Source organism: Lampetra fluviatilis, chromosome 10, assembly GCF_964198595.1.
Source record: "Lampetra fluviatilis chromosome 10, kcLamFluv1.1, whole genome shotgun sequence".
NCBI classification, from domain to species: Eukaryota; Metazoa; Chordata; class Hyperoartia; order Petromyzontiformes; family Petromyzontidae; genus Lampetra; species Lampetra fluviatilis.
In genome coordinates this window covers 4,820,025-4,839,947 of record NC_136284.1, presented here as the reverse complement: position 1 = coordinate 4,839,947, position 19,923 = coordinate 4,820,025, and the positions used below count along the sequence as shown (strand labels likewise).

General features: G+C 47.2%; 1 protein-coding gene across 3 annotated transcripts; it reads left to right on the top strand.

The window, feature by feature from the left end:
- The first annotated feature begins 1,111 nt into the window (after positions 1–1,111).
- CATIP (ciliogenesis associated TTC17 interacting protein) lies at positions 1,112–18,862 on the top strand. Of its 3 annotated transcripts, none has more exons than XM_078859984.1 (11): positions 1,112–1,145; positions 1,377–1,409; positions 10,493–10,583; positions 11,268–11,471; positions 12,525–12,580; positions 13,185–13,271; positions 14,038–14,205; positions 14,629–14,753; positions 14,963–15,042; positions 15,319–15,422; positions 17,786–18,862. In XM_078859984.1, exons 3-11 carry the CDS (start codon positions 10,508–10,510, stop codon positions 18,026–18,028), a joined length of 1,143 nt encoding a protein of 380 aa, XP_078716110.1. In that variant the 5' UTR covers positions 1,112–1,145; positions 1,377–1,409; positions 10,493–10,507; the 3' UTR covers positions 18,029–18,862. The 3 variants fall into 3 exon arrangements, with proteins under 3 accessions (XP_078716110.1, XP_078716109.1, XP_078716108.1); XM_078859983.1 differs by lacking the exon at positions 1,112–1,145 and adding an exon at positions 1,224–1,256 and having other exon boundaries at positions 1,389–1,409; XM_078859982.1 differs by lacking the exon at positions 1,112–1,145 and having other exon boundaries at positions 1,283–1,409.
- Positions 18,863–19,923: the final 1,061 nt, after the last annotated feature.

Sequence of the window (19,923 nt, the reverse complement as noted above, 5' to 3'; positions counted from 1 at the left end):
TGCATCCCACTGGGATTTTTGCACACAGCGTTGGTGTCCGGTGCTTTTTCTGCAATATTTTGCTGTCTTTTCTTGGATTTTCTGTTTGCACAAAGTCACATATTCACTTTAAGATGTTTTCTTGTTCATGTTTTTGCTTTTTGTTTGTTGCGGTTGCACCCGACTCAAGAGCCGAATGGCTCACAGGGCTATACCTAATACATAAACTTGAACCATTGAACTTCTTTCGCACCGTACGTAGCCAACCACGCGGAACGGATGTGCGGCGGAAGGAAAACAAACTAAACACAAAAGCGGTGCTAAACAAAATAGTTTTCAGTCTCGATGTGTTTACGAAAATAAAAAGCGCACAGCTCCAGTAGTTTCCTGAATATCGGAACGGAGAATGTTCCAGACGGCCCGCAGAAGCGCATCTGAACGCGCGCGATGAGACGTTGACCGTCTTTGTTCGATGGCCTATAGCCAAAATCCTCTGCTGCTGCTGTGATGATGATGATGTCGACGACGACCCGAGTTCACACGATCGATGGTAATCAATCAATCGTGGTTCATTTGCAGCGAACACTTTGTGTTGTAACGAGCGCGAACACTTCTTAAAGCATTCGCTCGGCAACCAAGAAGCCAATGCGGACGCGGTCGGATCTTGCAGCTCCACGTGGCACACGACGGTGTTTGTACACAAGCCGCATCTTGATAATGGGTTTGTTGTGTGTGGTTTGGGCTTTAGCAAGACCGTCCCGTTCAAAGCGGTGAATTTGCAATCATCTGAGTCGCCGTAGATGCCCCTTGGTGCACGCCCCACCGTCGCCATGGTAACAACAACAACACCGTCGCCTTGGTGACGGACGAGCCGCTGCTGCTAAACGCGCGAGGCCTGCTCCGCTGTGAGCAACCAACTCGTCAACAACCAACTCAACAACCAACTCAACAACAACAACCAACTCAACAACAACAACCAACTCAACAACCAACTCAACAACAACCAACTCAACGACAACCAACTCAACAACCAACTCAACAACAACAACAACCAACTCAACAACAACCAACTCAACAACAACCAACTCAACAACCAACTCAACAACAACCAACTCAGCAACAACCAACTCAACAACAACCAACTCAACAACAACCAACTCAACAACAACAACCAACTCAACAACCAACTCAACAACAACCAACTCAACCAACTCAGCAACAACCAACTCAACATCAACCAACTCAACAACAACCAACTCAACAACCAACTCAACAACCAACTCAACAACCAACTCAACAACCAACTCATCAACAACCAACCCAACAACAACAAACTCAACAACAACAACCAACTCAGCAACAACCAACTCAACAACAACAACCAACTCAACAACAACCAACTCAACAACAACTCGACAACAACCAACTGGGTAAGTTAATTATTATTATTTCCACCCCTCTACAAACCCGGCAACCCGGGTTCGATTCCCCGCTCACGGGCAACACCACTGACGATCAACTGAACCAGCACTGATCTTGGGTCTCTCCCCTAGGTCGACTCAGCCTTAAAAAACGAGTACCTGGTGCGATGTGGGGGGTGGGAGAGCAGCATTTGTGGGGAGTCAAAGGCGGCCTGGCGTGGTGTCTACCTTATTACAGAGAAATTCAGACCGTATTGGTGCCCCTTATAGATCTCAACGTTCATCCTACAAGCTTCCATCACAAGGGAGAAACACAAACAAATAGACAATTACCACTAGTACACTCACCACTACACTCACCACTAGTACAGTCACCACTACACTCACCACTGGTACACTCACCATTAGTACACTCACCACTAGTACACTCACCACTACACTCACCACTAGTACACTCATCACTACACTCACCACTGGTATACTCACCACCACTACACTCACCACCAGTACACTCACCACTAGTACACTCACCACTAGTACAGTCACCACTACACTCACCACTGGTACACTCACCATTAGTACACTCACCACTAGTACACTCACCACTACACTCACCACTACTACACTCACCACTACTACACTCACCACTACACTCACCACTAGTAAACTCACCACTACACTCACCACTACTACACTCACCACTAGTACACTCACCACTAGTACACTCACCACTAGTACACTCACCACTACACTCACCACTAGTACACTCACCACTAGTACACTCACCACTACTACACTCACCACTAGTACACTCACCACTACACTCACCACTACTACACTCACCACTAGTACACTCACCACTACACTCACCACTAGCACACTCACCACTACTACACTCACCACTAGTATACTCACCACTACACTCACCACTAGTACACTCACCACTACTACACTCACCACTAGTACACTCACCACTACACTCACCACTACACTCACCACTACACTCACCACTACACTCACCACTAGCACACTCACCACTAGTACACTCACCACTACTACACTCACCACTACACTCACCACTAGTACACTCACCACTACATACCTGTCAACCCCTTATCAGTGCCTAGCTTATTACAAATTCAGACCGTATTGGTCACCCGTGCCCTCATACATCTCAACGTTCATCCTACAAGCTCCCATCACAAGAGAGAAACACAAATAGACGAAACTAAATGTGCCCGTATTGAAACGGCTGTAAGCCGTATAGACCTGAAAACTCAACTTCCCTGTACAAGAATACGGGTAAACCTTTATGGGTTGACAGGTGTAACAGTATACACACAACTATGCTACATGGTACTGCATTTGGGTGCAGTGTACCAGCTTATGCAACATGCTGGACTGCAGTATTATAGTGGCTGGGTTGTTCTATGGAATGACTTCCCCCGTCATTGTAATGTGGAATGTATAAAACTGCCTGTGATTTTTTTATTAAAACATGAGCGCCGTTCCCATGTTCTTTTGATAGGGAAACCACTTTGGATTTTTTTTTTATCACAGTGTAATAAAAGACTTGACCACGATATCTGGCTCAGTGTCCTTTATTCGGTCCGTACTGCGTCCCCACACGGCTGTCTCTCTTATTCTCTCTGTGCTGGTTCTGATGTCACTCCAGTCCACATCAGCAGCCCCGCTGCTGTTCTTGTCGCTCTTGCAGCCCCACAGCAGCTCCGCTGCTGTACTCCCACACAGCTCCCTTGGCTGTTCCTGCTGCAGCTCTGACGGCCTCGTGCTGTCTCGCCTTCTCGTCGCTCCTGCGACTCCTGGCAGCCACCCCGCTGCTCCTCACACACAGCCTTACTGCCTATCTCTATCTGCAGCTTTACACCTCCCAGTAGCTCCCTACTGTTCCCAGGGTTGGCTCCCGCTTCTGACGGTGCCCCCTCGGCTCGTACGCCCGCGTGGCCCCACACCTTTCCATTCACACCCCGACTGCCTTCTCCTTCCGGTTTACCCGCTTAAGGACCCCCTACCTTTCACCCACGTCACCTGGCTCCGCCTCCTCGTGACGTCACATCCGGAAGGTCGCTTTCGCCCGCATTACACCACCCTCCCCCATAGAAAAAACCCAGCCGACCTCGGCTGAACAACACCAAAGCGTAATGCGGTGAACCGACCTTCCCCCTTAAAGGACACTAAGCATGCAATATAACAACAAGAACAACACACAAGTAACATCGACGAACGTACGAAAGCATGCGATAAATACGACGGCAAGAACAAGAACAATAACAACATACAATCAACGAAACGTAAGCGATTTGGAACGAGTGCGGGTCGCCGGCCCGTCCCGGACGGTCGGCGGCCCACTTGTAGAACGGGGACGCGATGGAACACGAGAAATGACAGGGGGTAATTCCCTTGCTGCGATTGGAAGTCCACCGACATCTCGTGTCCCTGACGAATCAGTCTTGGTCATATTCGGCGAATGCGCCTGCAGCGGGGTCGGAAGGGTCGCCGGGCTTGAAGGTCCCGCAGCCTTGGCAGGCGCCCTCCGAGCAGGCCCACTCCTCCCCCGCGGTGTCACGGTCGGCCTGTCTGGAACAGGTACGACAGGCGCTCTAGCAAGATCAATGGACGCAGGCGGGGAAGAGTCAGAGTCAGCAGCAACAGACCCCGGCAAGGCAACATTGGGAGATGACGCATCACGTAGGGGAGCAACATATGGTTTCAACCGCGACGTATGGACAAACCAACGGCGAGAACCAAACTGAACGCGCGCCGACTGTGGATTGGGAACCTCAATGAGGCGCACAGGACCATGCCAAGGTTTGTGCAATTTAGGAGAGGTCCCCGGCCGCACCTGCGGGCAATGGAGCCAGGCCAGGTCTCCCACCTTCCAGGGGCACTCCCCCTCAGACCGCCGAGCATACCGCTCGTTCCGGGCCTGGGCTTTGGCCGTAGCCACGCGGGCGTTTTCCCGCGCCTCCGTAACCCGGCGAACCGTGTCCTGAATGTATTCAGGGAGTGGTTTACGAGGTCCCTTCACCCCAGTACCCAATTGCACATCCACCGGAGGCACGTTTTCCCGACCATACATAAGGTAAAACGGCGAATACCCTGTAGCCGCATGGGGCGTCATCCTGTACGCCGAAAGCACTCCGGGGATGTGCAGATCCCAATCCGATTGCTGTTCACTCACAGTATGGCAAAGCATGGCAGACAATGTCCTGTTCAGCCGCTCAACCATACCATCCGTCTGCGGATGGTATGGAGATGTCCGTATCTTCTTGGTCCCAAGGCCTGCGCACACTTCAGCCAATAATTTAGAAGAAAAATTTCGGCCCTGGTCCGTGAGGAGTCTCTCCGGCGCCCCCTTGTCCATAATGTACCCAAACAAAAAGGCGTCGGTGATGGCCGCGGCCGACTGATCGGGCAACGGCCAGGCCATCGGCCAACGGGAGAGATACTCGACCCCTACCAGCAAATATTTATTTCCCCTCGGCGATGGTGGGAAGGGTCCCAATATGTCCAGTGCCACCAATTCATTGACTCGAGACACCTGAATCGACTGGAGAGGCGGCACGTAAGGATGTTTAGGCGGCTTACGCCGGGCGCATTCAGGGCACGCGCGCACGTGCCCTACGACATCTGTCGCCATGCCGTGCCAAAAATAATGACGTTGTAACGTCAACAAGGTCTTCTGCACCCCTAAATGCAATAGTGTGTCACAATGGAGAGTTCTAATCAACTCAAATCGCAAGGACGTTGGTACCACCACACGCCAGCTTTCCTGGAACCTTTCCTGCCACATAAGCAGACCATCTCGGAGAGCGGTTCGCGGCCCCACAGCCGAACTCGGACTCCCATTGTCCCTCATAGACCGCTTCCGCATGGACAACAACGACTCGTCCATCATCTGTTCCCGAATCCAGACAGACCGCGGCAGATTCAAAACCCCATCAGTCGGTCCCGGTTCCATCGGAGTATCCGACTTCCCGACGGCCAACGTGAGCGGCTGAGGGGGGTTGAGAATCGGCGAACACCTATGCGTCCCCGACGCACATTTACAAGGGGCGCGCCCTGGTAATCTGGAAAGTGCGTCAGCGTTCGCATGGCGCACTCCCTTCCGATGTTGAATTTGGAAGGAAAACTCCTGCAGCGTGTCCAACCAACGTGCCCACTGTCCCGATGGCTGGTCCATTTTAAGTGCATATTGCAAGGCCGCATGATCCGTACGCACAATAAAAGAACGACCGTAAAGGTACGGTCGAAATTGCCGTAGGAAAAAAACAACCGCCAAAAGTTCTCTACGAGTGACACAGTAGCGTGTTTCCGCAGGCGACAAGACTCGGCTACCATACGCCACGACGCGCTCTACGCCCCCTTTAGACTGTGATAATACCGCCCCAATACCTGTGTCACTCGCGTCCGTATCGAGAATGAAAGGGCGATCAAAATCGGGATAATCCAATGTCGGGGCCGTAGCCAATAGATCACGCAGACTCCGAAAGGCCGCCTCTTCCGGCTCTCCCCAAACAAATTTCCGTCCTTTACCCGTAAGGAGATGCAAGGGCCTCGCAATCGTCGCAAACCCCGGCACAAATCTTCGGTAATACGAGGCAAATCCCAAAAACCGTCGAACATCCCCCACAGAGGCCGGAGTCGGCCAATCCCGGACACACGCCGTCTTTTCCGGATCCGTGGACACCCCCTCGGCACTCACAATGTGCCCCAAATAACGGACGGACCGTTGCAGTAGGTGGCATTTCTTTGGTTTGAATTTCAAATTGGCAGAGCGCATCCTCGTGAACACTGTCTCCAGCCGCGTTAAATGTTCCTCAAATGTGCGGCTGAACACAATAATATCGTCCAAATATATAAGACACGTCTCCCACTGCAACCCCGTCAAAACGAGCTCCATCAATCTTTGAAACGTAGCAGGGGCCGCATTCAATCCCATCGGGAGGCAGTTGAATTGAAATAACCCCTGCGGCGTACGGAATGCGGTTTTCTCCCGTGAGGACTCGTCAAGGGGAAGCTGCCAAAATCCCGAAGAGAGGTCCAGTGTGGAAAAGAACTTAGCCCCCGACAATGCGTCAAGGGAGTCGTCCATACGCGGCAGGGGGTACGCATCTGCCACCGATATCTTATTCAATTTCCGGAAATCGACACAAAATCTCAAGTTGCCATCCTTTTTCTTAACCAAGACCACAGGAGCGCCCCATGGGCTGTTAGATGGCGATATAATGTCCGCAGCCAACATGTCTTCCACCGCCCCCCGAACGTGTTCTCGCTCCGCTGGACTCATCCGATGCGAATTTAACCGAATAGGGGCAGCGTCGCCCGTCTCAATGTGATGGGAAAGCAACGATGTGCGTCCCAAATCCAAATCGTCGGAGCTGAATACATCCGAATACGTCAGCAACAATTTACGCAGCGCATCACGTTGCCCCACGGACAGGGAAGAATTTTCGTCACATAAGGTAGCGATCCAACGATTATCCGAACCCCTTGGCTCGGAAACACCAGCGACCACTCCTCGGCGATGCGGACAATCGTGCGTCGCAAACGCCGTAGTGGCATGTGCCACAACCGTACCGGCCGGAACACGGACGTTTTCCACCCCCGCATTAAGCACCTGTAAAACCGGTAATTGATCCGGCCGGACGATGGTCTGTGCCCCAACTAACGCCAATCCCGTTGTTATCGTGGCGGATGGTGACAACAAGACCCCTAATGCTCCTAGCCGATTGGGCAGGGGCTTCCGATACCGCAAGGGTATAAGCATCTGTGAACCAGGTGGGATGTCCACAGATGCGACGGACAGCGCCTGCACCTGTACGGCCGAAGCAGGTCGCCCCCAGGGCGACGGCAGAAACGAGATTCGACGGCCCCCCGGCAATTCAATACAATTCTCATTGATTTTAATCAAAATGGGCATCTTAGCCAAAAAATCCGTGCCTAGTAAGCAAGGAACCGCCAAAGATCTCGATATTAACACAACGCCCGAAGCCGACACATCCCCTATAGATATCTTAGCATCCACCTGGCCCACAATCCCCATACTACCCCCGTTTGCAGCGACGCAAGACCCATAAACCGGACGCACAGCCCCCGGCGGAATGCCCAACAGATGGAAAATGACATCCGATATAATAGTCGCAGACGCTCCCGAGTCGACCAAAATGCGCACGTCCACACCTTGTATGGACCCCGGTACAGTGGACGAACCCGTAGCGGCCGCGACAACTCTCCGTGCCAATTTGCGCCACTGCGTAACTGAATGACAAGGCCCCGTCGATGGCCTTTCTTTAACAACAACAATAGGATCGCGCAACACAGGTGGTGGGTGAGGTGTAAAGCCTTGCCGAGTGTCTGGTGCGTGCCGACATGCCTGTTTCGGAGGTTCCTTGGTCGGCTTGTCCGGTGTTGTGGGCTCCTGCTGCGGCGGACCCGGGAAGCGGGCCCAGCAATCTTTGGCGTAATGGCCCCTACGGCCGCAGCGGAAGCAATCGGCCTCGTTGCGCCGAAGCGCAGGTCCTGCATCCCGGCGGCCCCGTCCCGATGGCGTAGCGCGCGGCCCCGGCCTTCCGCGTCCCGGCCATGGAGAGGAGGCAGCCGTCAGCTCCTGTGGACCCCGCTCATCCGGCACATAGATCGCCCTTGTGGGGTCCCACCCCATCGCGCCTCCTTCCTTGACGGGCCCACCCGTCCATGCCGCCACTTGCTTCCAGCGACGGAGATTAAACTGCGCGTCCAGACACTTTGCTGCCGCCCGGGACGTGAGCTTCTCATGCCCACACACAGGCATGGGGATCCCCAGATCCCGAGACAGCTCCAGCATTTTTCCCAATATGAGGGGCTCGAGCAGATCCTGTGGCGTGTCAGGATATGCTGCCATGGCCAGCTCCAACACCGCACCCCTGAACGCCACGGGCGATTCTTCGGGTGCTCGTTGTCGTTGAGCGAATCGCCGATGCGCGTCGTCAGGTGGCTCATAGGCGTCGGCCATTTCCTCAAAAACTCCACATAAAGTCTTCTTCTTATCGGCCGTTATGGAACGGAAAAATCGCACAGATTCGTCGTCCAGTAGAGTCGGCAACACTTCCAAGGCCTCCGCATCGGTCCATCTTGCTGAACGAACCGCCGCCAAAAATCGGCAGGCGAAAGCGCTCCAATCGCCCCCGATAGAGAATTCCTTAACTGTAGTAAGGTGGCGACTCCGACTCCTCTTCACGCCGTCTTCCAATGATGGTTGTTGTGGAGGTAAATTCAAAATGGCGTCGGCCCGCGGCGTGGCCAAGATGGCGGTTTGGCGCCGCGGAGCGCGCAAGATGGCGTCTTCTTGCCGCGTGGCCAATGGCGGCGGCAGGGCAGGCAACGTGGCGGCCCGTGGAGCACCTTCTCGTTCCATCGTCGTCCTTGGCGTAACGAGGTGACACAGATGCGCCAGGACGTCTTTGAGTGTCTCCAGTTGTTCTGCCACCTGTTGCCATCTTTGCTCAGCGTCCGATGTTGTTGACGGACCCGCCATCGCGCCGACATCTTCCACGCCCGTCCCCGTGCTCGCCTCAGCAGGGCTCTCCTCCACCACCCCAGCAAAATCCGTGGTCGGAGGGAATTCGTCGTCGTCGGACGAAGAAGCCGATGCTGGCGCCGGGGGAATTTTCTTCCTTACTTGCTTAGACATGCCGTTTCACTTCTGACCCCAGTGTAATAAAAGACTTGACCACGATATCTGGCTCAGTGTCCTTTATTCGGTCCGTACTGCGTCCCCACACGGCTGTCTCTCTTATTCTCTCTGTGCTGGTTCTGATGTCACTCCAGTCCACATCAGCAGCCCCGCTGCTGTTCTTGTCGCTCTTGCAGCCCCACAGCAGCTCCGCTGCTGTACTCCCACACAGCTCCCTTGGCTGTTCCTGCTGCAGCTCTGACGGCCTCGTGCTGTCTCGCCTTCTCGTCGCTCCTGCGACTCCTGGCAGCCACCCCGCTGCTCCTCACACACAGCCTTACTGCCTATCTCTATCTGCAGCTTTACACCTCCCAGTAGCTCCCTACTGTTCCCAGGGTTGGCTCCCGCTTCTGACGGTGCCCCCTCGGCTCGTACGCCCGCGTGGCCCCACACCTTTCCATTCACACCCCGACTGCCTTCTCCTTCCGGTTTACCCGCTTAAGGACCCCCTACCTTTCACCCACGTCACCTGGCTCCGCCTCCTCGTGACGTCACATCCGGAAGGTCGCTTTCGCCCGCATTACAACAGCACAAAGGATGCATGGTTTACGTGTACAGCACAGGATATTTGAATATATGTTAACAGATATCTGAAAATATTCAAAAGGTAAGCTAATCTAGATTAAAATATAACAGCTCTTTACCAACCTACTGCTGGATAAAGGCCCTAGCTAGGCCGTGTCGATCATGGGGGATGTTTGACCATACTTCACCACGGCTGGTCAGTGCGGATGGTAGAAGGAATGAGAGAGGTGTGGGTAGCACTGGCTCAGAAATCACTCACCACTGATGCTACCCGGTGCTGGGAATCGAATTCGGTCATCAGGATCATATTGCTAACCACTGTGCTATGTACAGCTCCACAAATGTTTTATGAAGATTCAGTGGTTTGATGACTTGCTTAATGTCGTCTTGTTGATGCAGTAAACACATGTTATGTTCAAAACCAATGGCCGGTTGGATAAAATAACTCTAAAGAAATATACCCTCAGTTTTACCATTTAAATCAGTGCAACTTCGGGTAAAATTCAACTTCAGGTGCTTTGTGCGACTGACCATTACACTAAATCCATTGAGACATCTGGAGAGCTGTAATTATTTACAGACTTTAGCTTACTATTTACAGCACTGTAATTTCAGATAACTTTCAAATTCTGTGTGGGACTATGACACCATCACATTTCCAATTCTCAACTTGTAATGTACAGAATACATATATATTTATGCATAAAAATGTTCAGATTACATGAAGACATTTTATTTTTTAAATGTCGTTCTTTGATGTGCAATTTTGACCTTTGATTATGTGAATGTTATGATTGCCCGATGCAGCTTAATGACATTGCTATCTGTGCAGGCTGCACAAGTTATAATGGATCAGGAAAGTGAAGGTGCCCTCTCCCATCTTCGTGCGAGTGAAGAGGCCATCAACTTCCTTGCCTCCATCGGTACGAACACTGGATATAAGCTCCTTATATAGTGAGCATGAACCTGTTTTAACCCTTTACGACTAAGTATGGCAAACGTTTATGCATTAGCTCTGCCCACCCATCTGTCCGTAATGGACTGGCACTATGACACTCATATAGATAATAAAATGTTAACTAAATTTGGGAATTACTTTTTGGAAAACTGGACAAGTTGATGAAAGAAGTTTGCTCAAAACTCGGAGACACAATTACATAAAAAATGCCTATTTGTAAATATACGAATGCATTTTTCCCTGACAGCTACAAGTTGGCTTCCATACTGCTGATGAAACACAAATAATTATCAATGCACGTTGAAACGCAATGCATAAAGCATGTGTATTTATTATTTTTCCTGACTTGTTCATCAAAAAATAACCTTATCAGAACCGTGTGGGCCACAACTTTAAATAGGATACACTATTTAAGTTATGGTAGTGAGTTGTGTTGTAAATTGGGAATAAATAGTTTTATTTAGATTTACATGAATTATTTCATGAAATCTATTGTATTTATTTCCATTAATGAAAAAAGTCCATGTATTGCCATGCAGATAACACTAACCCATAGTGGTCCACCCTTATGAATAGCATCACAGCCAAACAAACACAGCAGCAGTGCACTGTGATGAAGGTGAGCGAATGTTCTCCCTTGTGAGTGCAGACCCACAGGAACTGAGCCGCTGCCTGTTTGGGGATGAGCTGATGACCATGTCACGGGACGGCACGCACCTGGGCGAATTCAGGATGCGAGTTTACTCTGCGCCATACCGCGAACACCCCGACAGTGGTGGAGGCACGCGCTTCCTCGTGCACGCCACCAGCAAAGGAGCCATCAACGACATTCCATGCGGCACAACCGTGTGTGGTGGGTTTTGCACGTGGTGTGCCACTTTGCACCAGTTTTTTTGAATCACGCAAGAATACGCCAGAGCTCGTCAGATCTCTGAAGCTCAACAGGTATGAGCTTGATTAGTACTTGGATGGAAGATTTAATGGGTATACCAGGTGTTTGTAAGGTTAGGCTGAAAGGTAGCCAGCAGATAGTAGGACACCAACGGATTATTGAATCTGTGTGGAACTTTGAAAGTTACTCCCTAATATGTGAGGGTTTTCTCCGGGTACTCCACTTTCATCACACTTGCCAAATACTCATGAGCGAATTGGCCAAGCAACCCAGTGCAGAACCCACCTGAATATGAATTGTGATACTCTTTACCGATTAAATAAATAGATTACTTGGTGATACCGCATTGGCAGTGGTGCACAAGTTCCAAAAAACTAATGGATGACATTTCAGGCAATGCCCTTTCTACATAGCACGTGATGGAACACAATCGTTGATGTTCATAGCACATGTGCTATTAAGAAGGACCATTGTCCTTTTGTCACCAATTATATATTTTTATATTAGGGCAGTGTTATTGACAAAAAATTTTTGTGGATAAGTAGATTACCTTAGCATAAATTATACAGTAGTTGTGACAGCTCCGAAAGCAAAATGTAGGGGGTTTGCCTAAAATGGAAACAAGAACAAGAAACCCATGTAATTTAACAACCTTCTTGAAACTTAATTCTAGATTTGAAGTTTTCGTGACTGCAAGGGTCCATACTGTTTGATTTTTTCGGTAAATTCACGTAGGTAAAAAATAAAATAAAAAATAAATTAATGATACAGTAATTTTCCTGTGACGGTGCCACCTGAAGACGGATGCTTGTATTGCCTCCGAAACGTCGTGATTTACGTTATTTTTATTTTATTTTTTACCTACGTGACTTTACCGAAAAAACCAAAGAGTATGGGTTCTTGAAACTTGTATAGCTAAACGGTATTCCTGCCAATGGATTTAACAAGCTGCTATAAATCTCTACATTAGAGGAAATATATTTACCTAATTATTATGGCAATATTGTTTTTCAGCATATGTCACCACCAATCTTGTGACACTGGAACAACACCATCATGAATATCTTGAGGTATGGAAAGTCATTTAAGAAAACTGAAGTATTCATTGTTAATTCACTTTTGATATCTGAAGCGCTGAAGAAAGTTGCAACATCGTCGCTCATAATGACGACTCATTGCCAATGGCAAAGGCATTAACATATAATCTTTGAATGTGAAAATACAATCGTTTTCTAGAGTGAGATTATTTTATGAAGACCAATCAAGTTTTACTTCTTTATATTGGGCAGGCCTATGACCAAATTACCCGCAATGCACCCGAGCTCCTCATATCTCAAAAAGTACATGGGGTTGAGCATGAATAGTGCTTGGATGAGCAACCACCATAATGCAGGCTCCTTTGAAACTATGTTGTGGACAGCGGAGGGCAATGCAAAAAAGTGCATTGCTGTACACTACTCTACTCCCATTCAATTGCTTAACCCAAACCCGCATATTGTCGAATAACCATCATGACCCACGTCCAGTGGGGAGACCTTCATCCAGCAGTGGATTGTAAATGTATAACATTGCGTAAAGGCCTTAAGAGTTTCAACATATATGCTTTTTTATTTATTACGTGCCTATTTTTAGTATGTGCCTCTGGTAGTTATTCAATGTGTGTTCCCCATACAGCTGAATGAGCAAGCCCTGGACAGGAAGGTGGAACTGGTGTGGCAAGAAGAGTCACTACTTGTGAACAAGGTCGTGACTGAGGGAGAGGTGAGAATGTATATTTTAATGAAATGCGTAATTGCTCTAAAAATGGAAGTTATCACAGTTTTCCATGATACATCATCCATTTCTGTCTCATTGACACTGCTTTTGACAATGGTGCATTATTTTTCCATGAGATTTGCTATTTTATCGATTCATTCAAATGATAAACAATACAGTTACACAACATTTAAGACAAATGGAAACATTTGAATGCTTTGACCTAACCAATTTGGCATGGATGATAACACACTGGCTTAATTTAGACTCCTCTTAGTCATATCTTGCCGAGCAGCTGGATCGCACAGGGTCATTACACCGTTGGAAAAGTGAGTATGAGTTTAAAGTTTTAACGTACTTTTATCAAACTTGTATTTTTTACCTAAATTTATTCCAATTGTGCTTTCAGCGGGAATCTATTCAGAACTCGCGCAGAACACTGCATTACCCCGTGGTAGACAATAGATTGCAGAAGGTAATAGCATAGAATATCTTCTGAGACAATAAGTTGGCAGCACTTTTCCGCCTACGCTAACGACAGATATATTTTTTGACATGACAGTCAGACCATATGTTAACTGTCAGAGCTGAAATTAGCTAGATAGACTGAAAAACAAAGTTATTTATTTATTTGAAGAGTTATTGGTGGTACTTGGTGATACTTGAAAACCCAGTTTCATCACAAGCACCTCGGCGGATTCGAACAAACTTGAATTATGACATTGGCGTCTTGTTAATATATGGTTTCTTGTATATGAACACTTGCATGCAGGAGGTACTACGGGAGTCTGTGCGCCTGGAGATGAACCATCTGGCCGGCTTTCTCTCGGAGGCATCGTGCCTTCTCCTAACCAGGCTGTTGACACGGCGCGCACACGTACCCCATGACCTCACCTTCCTGTGCCTCGACTCCGATTCCTGCCTTGCGACCTGCACTTTCGTACGTGCGTGCACACCACTCAAGTGGCTTTAATTGCATCATTAGATTGAAGTTTTCCACCAGCTTCTTGAGCCAATCGTCTAAGCCTGTGTTTATACTTCCTAATAGTGATAATAATCAATATACACTTAAATCTAGAATGAAGCGGTAAGGAATCTCACTGGCGTTAACCACTGCTATTTTTGGCAAACAAAATTATTATACATTTTTGTCTGAAATGTGAATATTTAATTGCTAATAGCAAATAATTCCATTGATTTGGTGCCACTTTCCAGGTATTCTAATGCAACTGCATGAGCAAAATTTAAAGCTCAAAACAACACATTGACAAGCATCATGCTTGATAGTTCACAGGTAATGGTAGTAATATTTTGGAGGCACATTTGAATGACATAAATAATTAAACAAAACTGTCTTGCCTAGAGATCCTTGGGTACAGAAGAGCTGAGCGTTGGCGAGGAAAAGGTGGAAGTGTTTGGAATCGAAAGGACGCTCTACTCTCAGACAGCTCCACCAACCACGTGGCATAGCTATTATTTAAGAGATGGGTGAGTTAGTTTTTTTATTGTCACCAAAATCATTTGGACTAATATCACTTGTGTTAATTTGAAATAAAATACTTCTTAATGTGCCTGCATGTACCAAAATGAGAAATACTCTAACACTCCTCTCGGACAGAATGGTTTTGCCCATGGAGGTGCTGCTCAGAATTTGTGTGTGCGCTCACGTGTGAACTTATGACACCTCTGCTTTACAGGCACCTGGTGAGGCGTGAGCAAGTGGGCTCACCTACCACCATGATGATTGTACGCCTACCCGCACAAACACCTGCAGCAGGTACAGTCATGTTTTTTTTTAAAGATATTGATGATAATGATCAGAATCAGAATCTTTATTTATCCGGGAGAAATCCAATGAGCTATGAAGCTTTTTTTCAGAGATGTCCAGTAGGGGCTGGTCAGAAAATTACAAAAATAAAATGATGATGGCCATAATCACCCTCGTCGAGTCCAATATTTTACACATGAACAAATTGTAGTTATGCTATTTGAGTCTTGGTGTGTTGTTGTTCTGCACATGCTTATTATTGATTGTCTTAATTTCATAATACAGAGGAGGCTGATGAGAAGGAGGGTGGCACTGATTCTGGGGTGGAGCAGCAGACACTGAATTGGGAGGAAGACATGCAGATGTACTCCCGTTTCCTCGACAGAAAGGTTGTAACTCCAAACATGACACTGCTCCCATTACATTCTTGTCTGCTTCGATCATAGTGTAATTAGACACAATTAACTCATTATAGACTATAGCACATTTAATGGCCTCTCACCTGGACGTGAAGTGTCTGATATACAAATGTAAATTGTATGAGAATTATTTCCACAGTTGTGAAATGAACACCGTAAGAAGCATTATCGCAAATTAGCTTCCTGGACTACGGTGAAGATACCCTACGTAGGCACGTTGATGTCATTTTTTTATTGACTAAAAAGACCATGCACTGTTTTATCAAAATTAGTTAATGTGGATTAAAATACGGTATTGCACTTACAGTTCACGGAAAAACTAGATACTTTTAATTATTTTACAGATAGGAAAGTTGCAAACTGGAAACAATATTTCCATGACATTTGGAAAAAAACACCCATTTCCCTTGGATGCCTGTACAACGTATAACTAGTATTTGTATTAAGACTAGATGTTTCTTAGCGTATGCAGGGTTAGTTTGTATACTGTGTAGTTTTGTACGAACTGCATTGTCATTTTGTGATGATTTGTAAATACAATGTTGTATTTATTAACATAAACAACAGCCAATCATCTGTGTGATATTAGCTTTGCTTCCCATTTATCATACCAAAGGAATGACCTTGTGAACAAGGTACAGAATTGTATTCATTGATGCTATACCATTTAATAAACGTAAAAAATACACAGAATGTATGTAAATATCGTATTAGTCATGATATATTCACTGCTGGATGAAGGCCAACATGCTATCACTATTGCGAATGGCTTTGTGATACAACAATTCATCTACTGCACATGAGCTGCTTTCATCACTCTATCTCTGTGGTGGATGTTCCTTCTTTAAGCTGCTTGCGAAAAAACAATAATTATGTCTTTAACTTGGGTTTGCTCTCAAATCCATTTGATTCTCTTCACGTCGCACAATTTAATTCCAAGAATGCACCTCTTCATGCTACTTTGCGCACTTGTAAGCGTTCCGTTTTCTTAGTCGAGTCAATTTTGTATATGTATGACTATAATGCATATTTTACATCCATTGGAATTATCGTGGTGGGACAGATGTAGCAAAATATTTTCCTAATGCAATAACTGCTGTACCTATGACTCAGTCCATAATCTCTGCTTTGTCGATTAAATGATTACCACTTCATGGGGAAGTCAATAGTAGTTGTCCTATGGAGAGATTGCCCTCTGTCATATGAATGTAAAACTTTCACCGTTGACTCAGCGCTGTAAATAGAAGATGAAGACTGTCTCATTACTCATTTGAGCAGGAAATTACTTTGGCAACATGAGACGCTGTTGGTATCTTGCTGCAGACCGTAGTAATTCGGGAGGCTAGCGTGGCTGGCATGGGCCCTGGCGCAAGGAATGATTTGGGGCCCATGTCCAATTTCCCCCCTTCATAGCTGGGAGCCTGGGCCCTTCCTGTGCGTGGGCCCTGGTGTAGTTGGACTGAAACGCCACTGCTGTAATTTGTAAGCTGGTTGCTGATTAATTATGAACTTTAAATTGTAAGCAAGTATTGCCTTACTAAGTGATGCAACTTCCTCACGGATGTTTGGGAACCATTTTAAAGGGGTCAATTTTTCAGGGGTGGGGAGTGGAGAATGCCCTGGCTGGAAACTTTACAAGAGCATCTTTCTTTGTGTAATCCACAGCACTTACCTGTAATTGTATCTCCTTGCGTAATGCACATATCCAACTCCCTGGGGACTCAGATATTGAGGGATATGTGAAAAGGTCAGATATGCGAGCATTTATTTAAAATTACAGTGACATCATTCACAAATCCGTAAGTTTACCAGACAAAAACAAATGGCTTACTTTTAACGTAAGGAAACACGACTCTACTTTAAAAGTAGGCGATGTACACAATAAACATTGCTGCGTATGAAAATGTCAGATTAAGTGAACAGTTATAGAAAATTACATTTGCACCATGGGCAACTACCACACTGGGTGGGGGCAGATAAAGGGTGCCACGGTGGCGAGATGTTAACTACCTCGCCTGGTATACATGAAGGCGTGGGTTCGATCCCAACCCTGACGCCTGCATATTTGGAGTTCTCGCAGTCGCGTGGATTTTTGTCTGGGTTCTCCGGTTTTTTCCTCCACATTTAGAAACATGCCTTTCGAGTATTTGGCTACTATACATTTCCACATGATAAACCACTTCGTTGAGCTATCATTTGTGGCCAAATCGCTTCTGAAAAGAGCTATATAGTTCAGTGGGCCTTACCTAGTAAAACATTTTTGTTTTAATTTGCTGGGACAGATTTGTGATGGTGGAATACACACTGTTGTACGCATCTGTGCCTCGTGGCAGGAGGAGCTGCTCTCAGAGCATGCGGAGTATGCAAGGGCCCACCCTGAGCTGCGGGCTTTGCTCGGCGACTTCCTGCAGTACCTGCTGCTCCGTAAGCCGGCTGACCCTGTGGCCTGCGCCGCGCCCTACTTCGCCTCCTTCTCGGCACTGGAACGCGACATTCCCAGCACTCGCAGCCCTCCCACCCCTCAGTTCACCACCGATGCCACTGCTGCCGCATCACCAGGGGATGGGGTTGCTTAGCATCCACGCATTAGCGCTGCCAAAGCAATTCTTACAAAATGACTGCGCCTGTTTACAATTGCAACACAATGCCCCATAACTCAACAATAGGCCTGTTTACAATTTTTTTTTACAATTGAAACAATCCACATATTTCAGGCAATACGTAAACATTCTGTAGTTGACTCAGGCCAATTGCTGATGTAATTTTACATGTATGTTATATACTATACTGTACATTCAACCATTTGTTTAGTTGAAAATCTAATTCCACATCATCTTTTGCGAAATACAGTAAAAGTAAGCTTACGGGAGTGAAATGTAATACGATGCAGTACTTATTTGTCTGATGTACAGGTGTATATTTCCAAAAGATATGAAGCCTTTGTTGTTATTTTGGTGAAACTCATTACTTGTTGGCCAAATGTTCACAATGCAAACTCCTGTATTCAGAAGATCCATTATTCAAGATTTTTATTGTACACATTTCAGAAAGCACATGGAATGTGGGCTGTAACCCATCTGCAATGGATTGTTGCCTCTTTCCACCATCTGGCCAGTGTACAATTGATACCTTGGGTTACTGGACAAACATGGTAATATATATTTGATTTAATGCTTACAGTAAATGTGTAAATACAATATATTAACATCTACATTGGTTATTAAGCCGACAGATTTAGACGTTAAATATCTGCTGACATGTCTACACGCATAATAAAGTCTTGTTAAAACATTCTCTTTTCTGATTTTGTCGCATAGTTTGTCAAAATACAAAGCACATCAATGCTACTCAATGTACATTGCTACTCAATGTACATTGAGTAGCAGAGAACGGTGGTATTTTTGTAAGGATTGTATTCAGACATACATGTGTAATAAAGGACTCTGTCAGGCGATGTAAGTCTCCGTTCGTCCTTTATTGGGTTCTTCTCCTCCGCATTCCGCTGGCCTCCTCCTCGGACCAGCGTCGTCTCTCACGCGCCCCGCGCACTCGCTTCCTCAACTCCTCCACTCGCCCTTCACCCCGCTGGTCCTGACAAGGGACCAGCGTCTCCTCTCGCGTGCCACGCACGCCCTGCTAGCCACTCCGCTAGCCCCGTGTGCCCCGCACACTCTGCTAGCCACCCCGCTAGCCCCGTGTGCCCCGCACACTCTTCTCTCACTCCGCACACCGCTGGCCGACGGTGTGCCAAGCCCCATCAGCCACGTGGCTGATGGCGTGGCGGCCACCTAACGTGATCCCGCCTCTTCACTCCATCGACTGGCCCCGATCTCTTCCGGGCTCCCCTCTATAACCTCTCTCCCACGTGACCCTGATTCCTCCCTTCCGGATCGTCACATCCAGCCTTCCCATTTACGCTCGCATTACACATGTATGACATTTACTATGCAGTGCAAAGTCTTATGGGACTTATTTTTGACCAATATTCCCTTTGAAACACTGGGAATAGCATATTGAAATTAACTAGATATGGCCAGGTGCTAAAACTGAGCTGCCACTGCTGAGATTCTAGTTTCTAATTTGGGTGTCAGCCACCTGCCATTAATCCAGGTTCTTCATTTGAAGTGACTTGGTCTAAACCCAGTTACCAATTACTATTCGAAATAACACGACATTTAGTTTTTTTTTTATTTAAAGCTTTCGTGACTGCAGGGATTCATCTTCTTGGTTCTTTCGGTAAAGTCACGTAGAAGGGAAGTAATAAAATAATAAAAATAAAACATAATAAAATTATTCTCACGACGTTTCGGCCACAACGCAAGCAGCCGTCCTCAGGTGAAAACCAGGTCCGTCGAGGCGACAGAGTCTGAATGAAACAGCACACGAGCTTGGAGCATATATATAAGCTGGGCGCCTTGACAAAGGAATTTGCATATCAAGAGGAATTTAGCATATTTATGGGAAATGCAGG

What these genes read in the sequence shown, in the direction of transcription:
- CATIP (XM_078859984.1), top strand. Translation starts at nt 10,508, where the DNA reads ATGGATCAGGAAAGTGAAGGTGCCCTCTCCCATCTTCGTGCGAGTGAA. An exon ending in GCCTTGCGACCTGCACTTTC is followed by an intron (nt 14,206 to 14,628) that starts GTACGTGCGTGC and finishes TGTCTTGCCTAG; the next exon opens with AGATCCTTGGGTACAGAAGA. An exon ending in CCCGTTTCCTCGACAGAAAG is followed by an intron (nt 15,423 to 17,785) that starts GTTGTAACTCCA and finishes GCCTCGTGGCAG; the next exon opens with GAGGAGCTGCTCTCAGAGCA.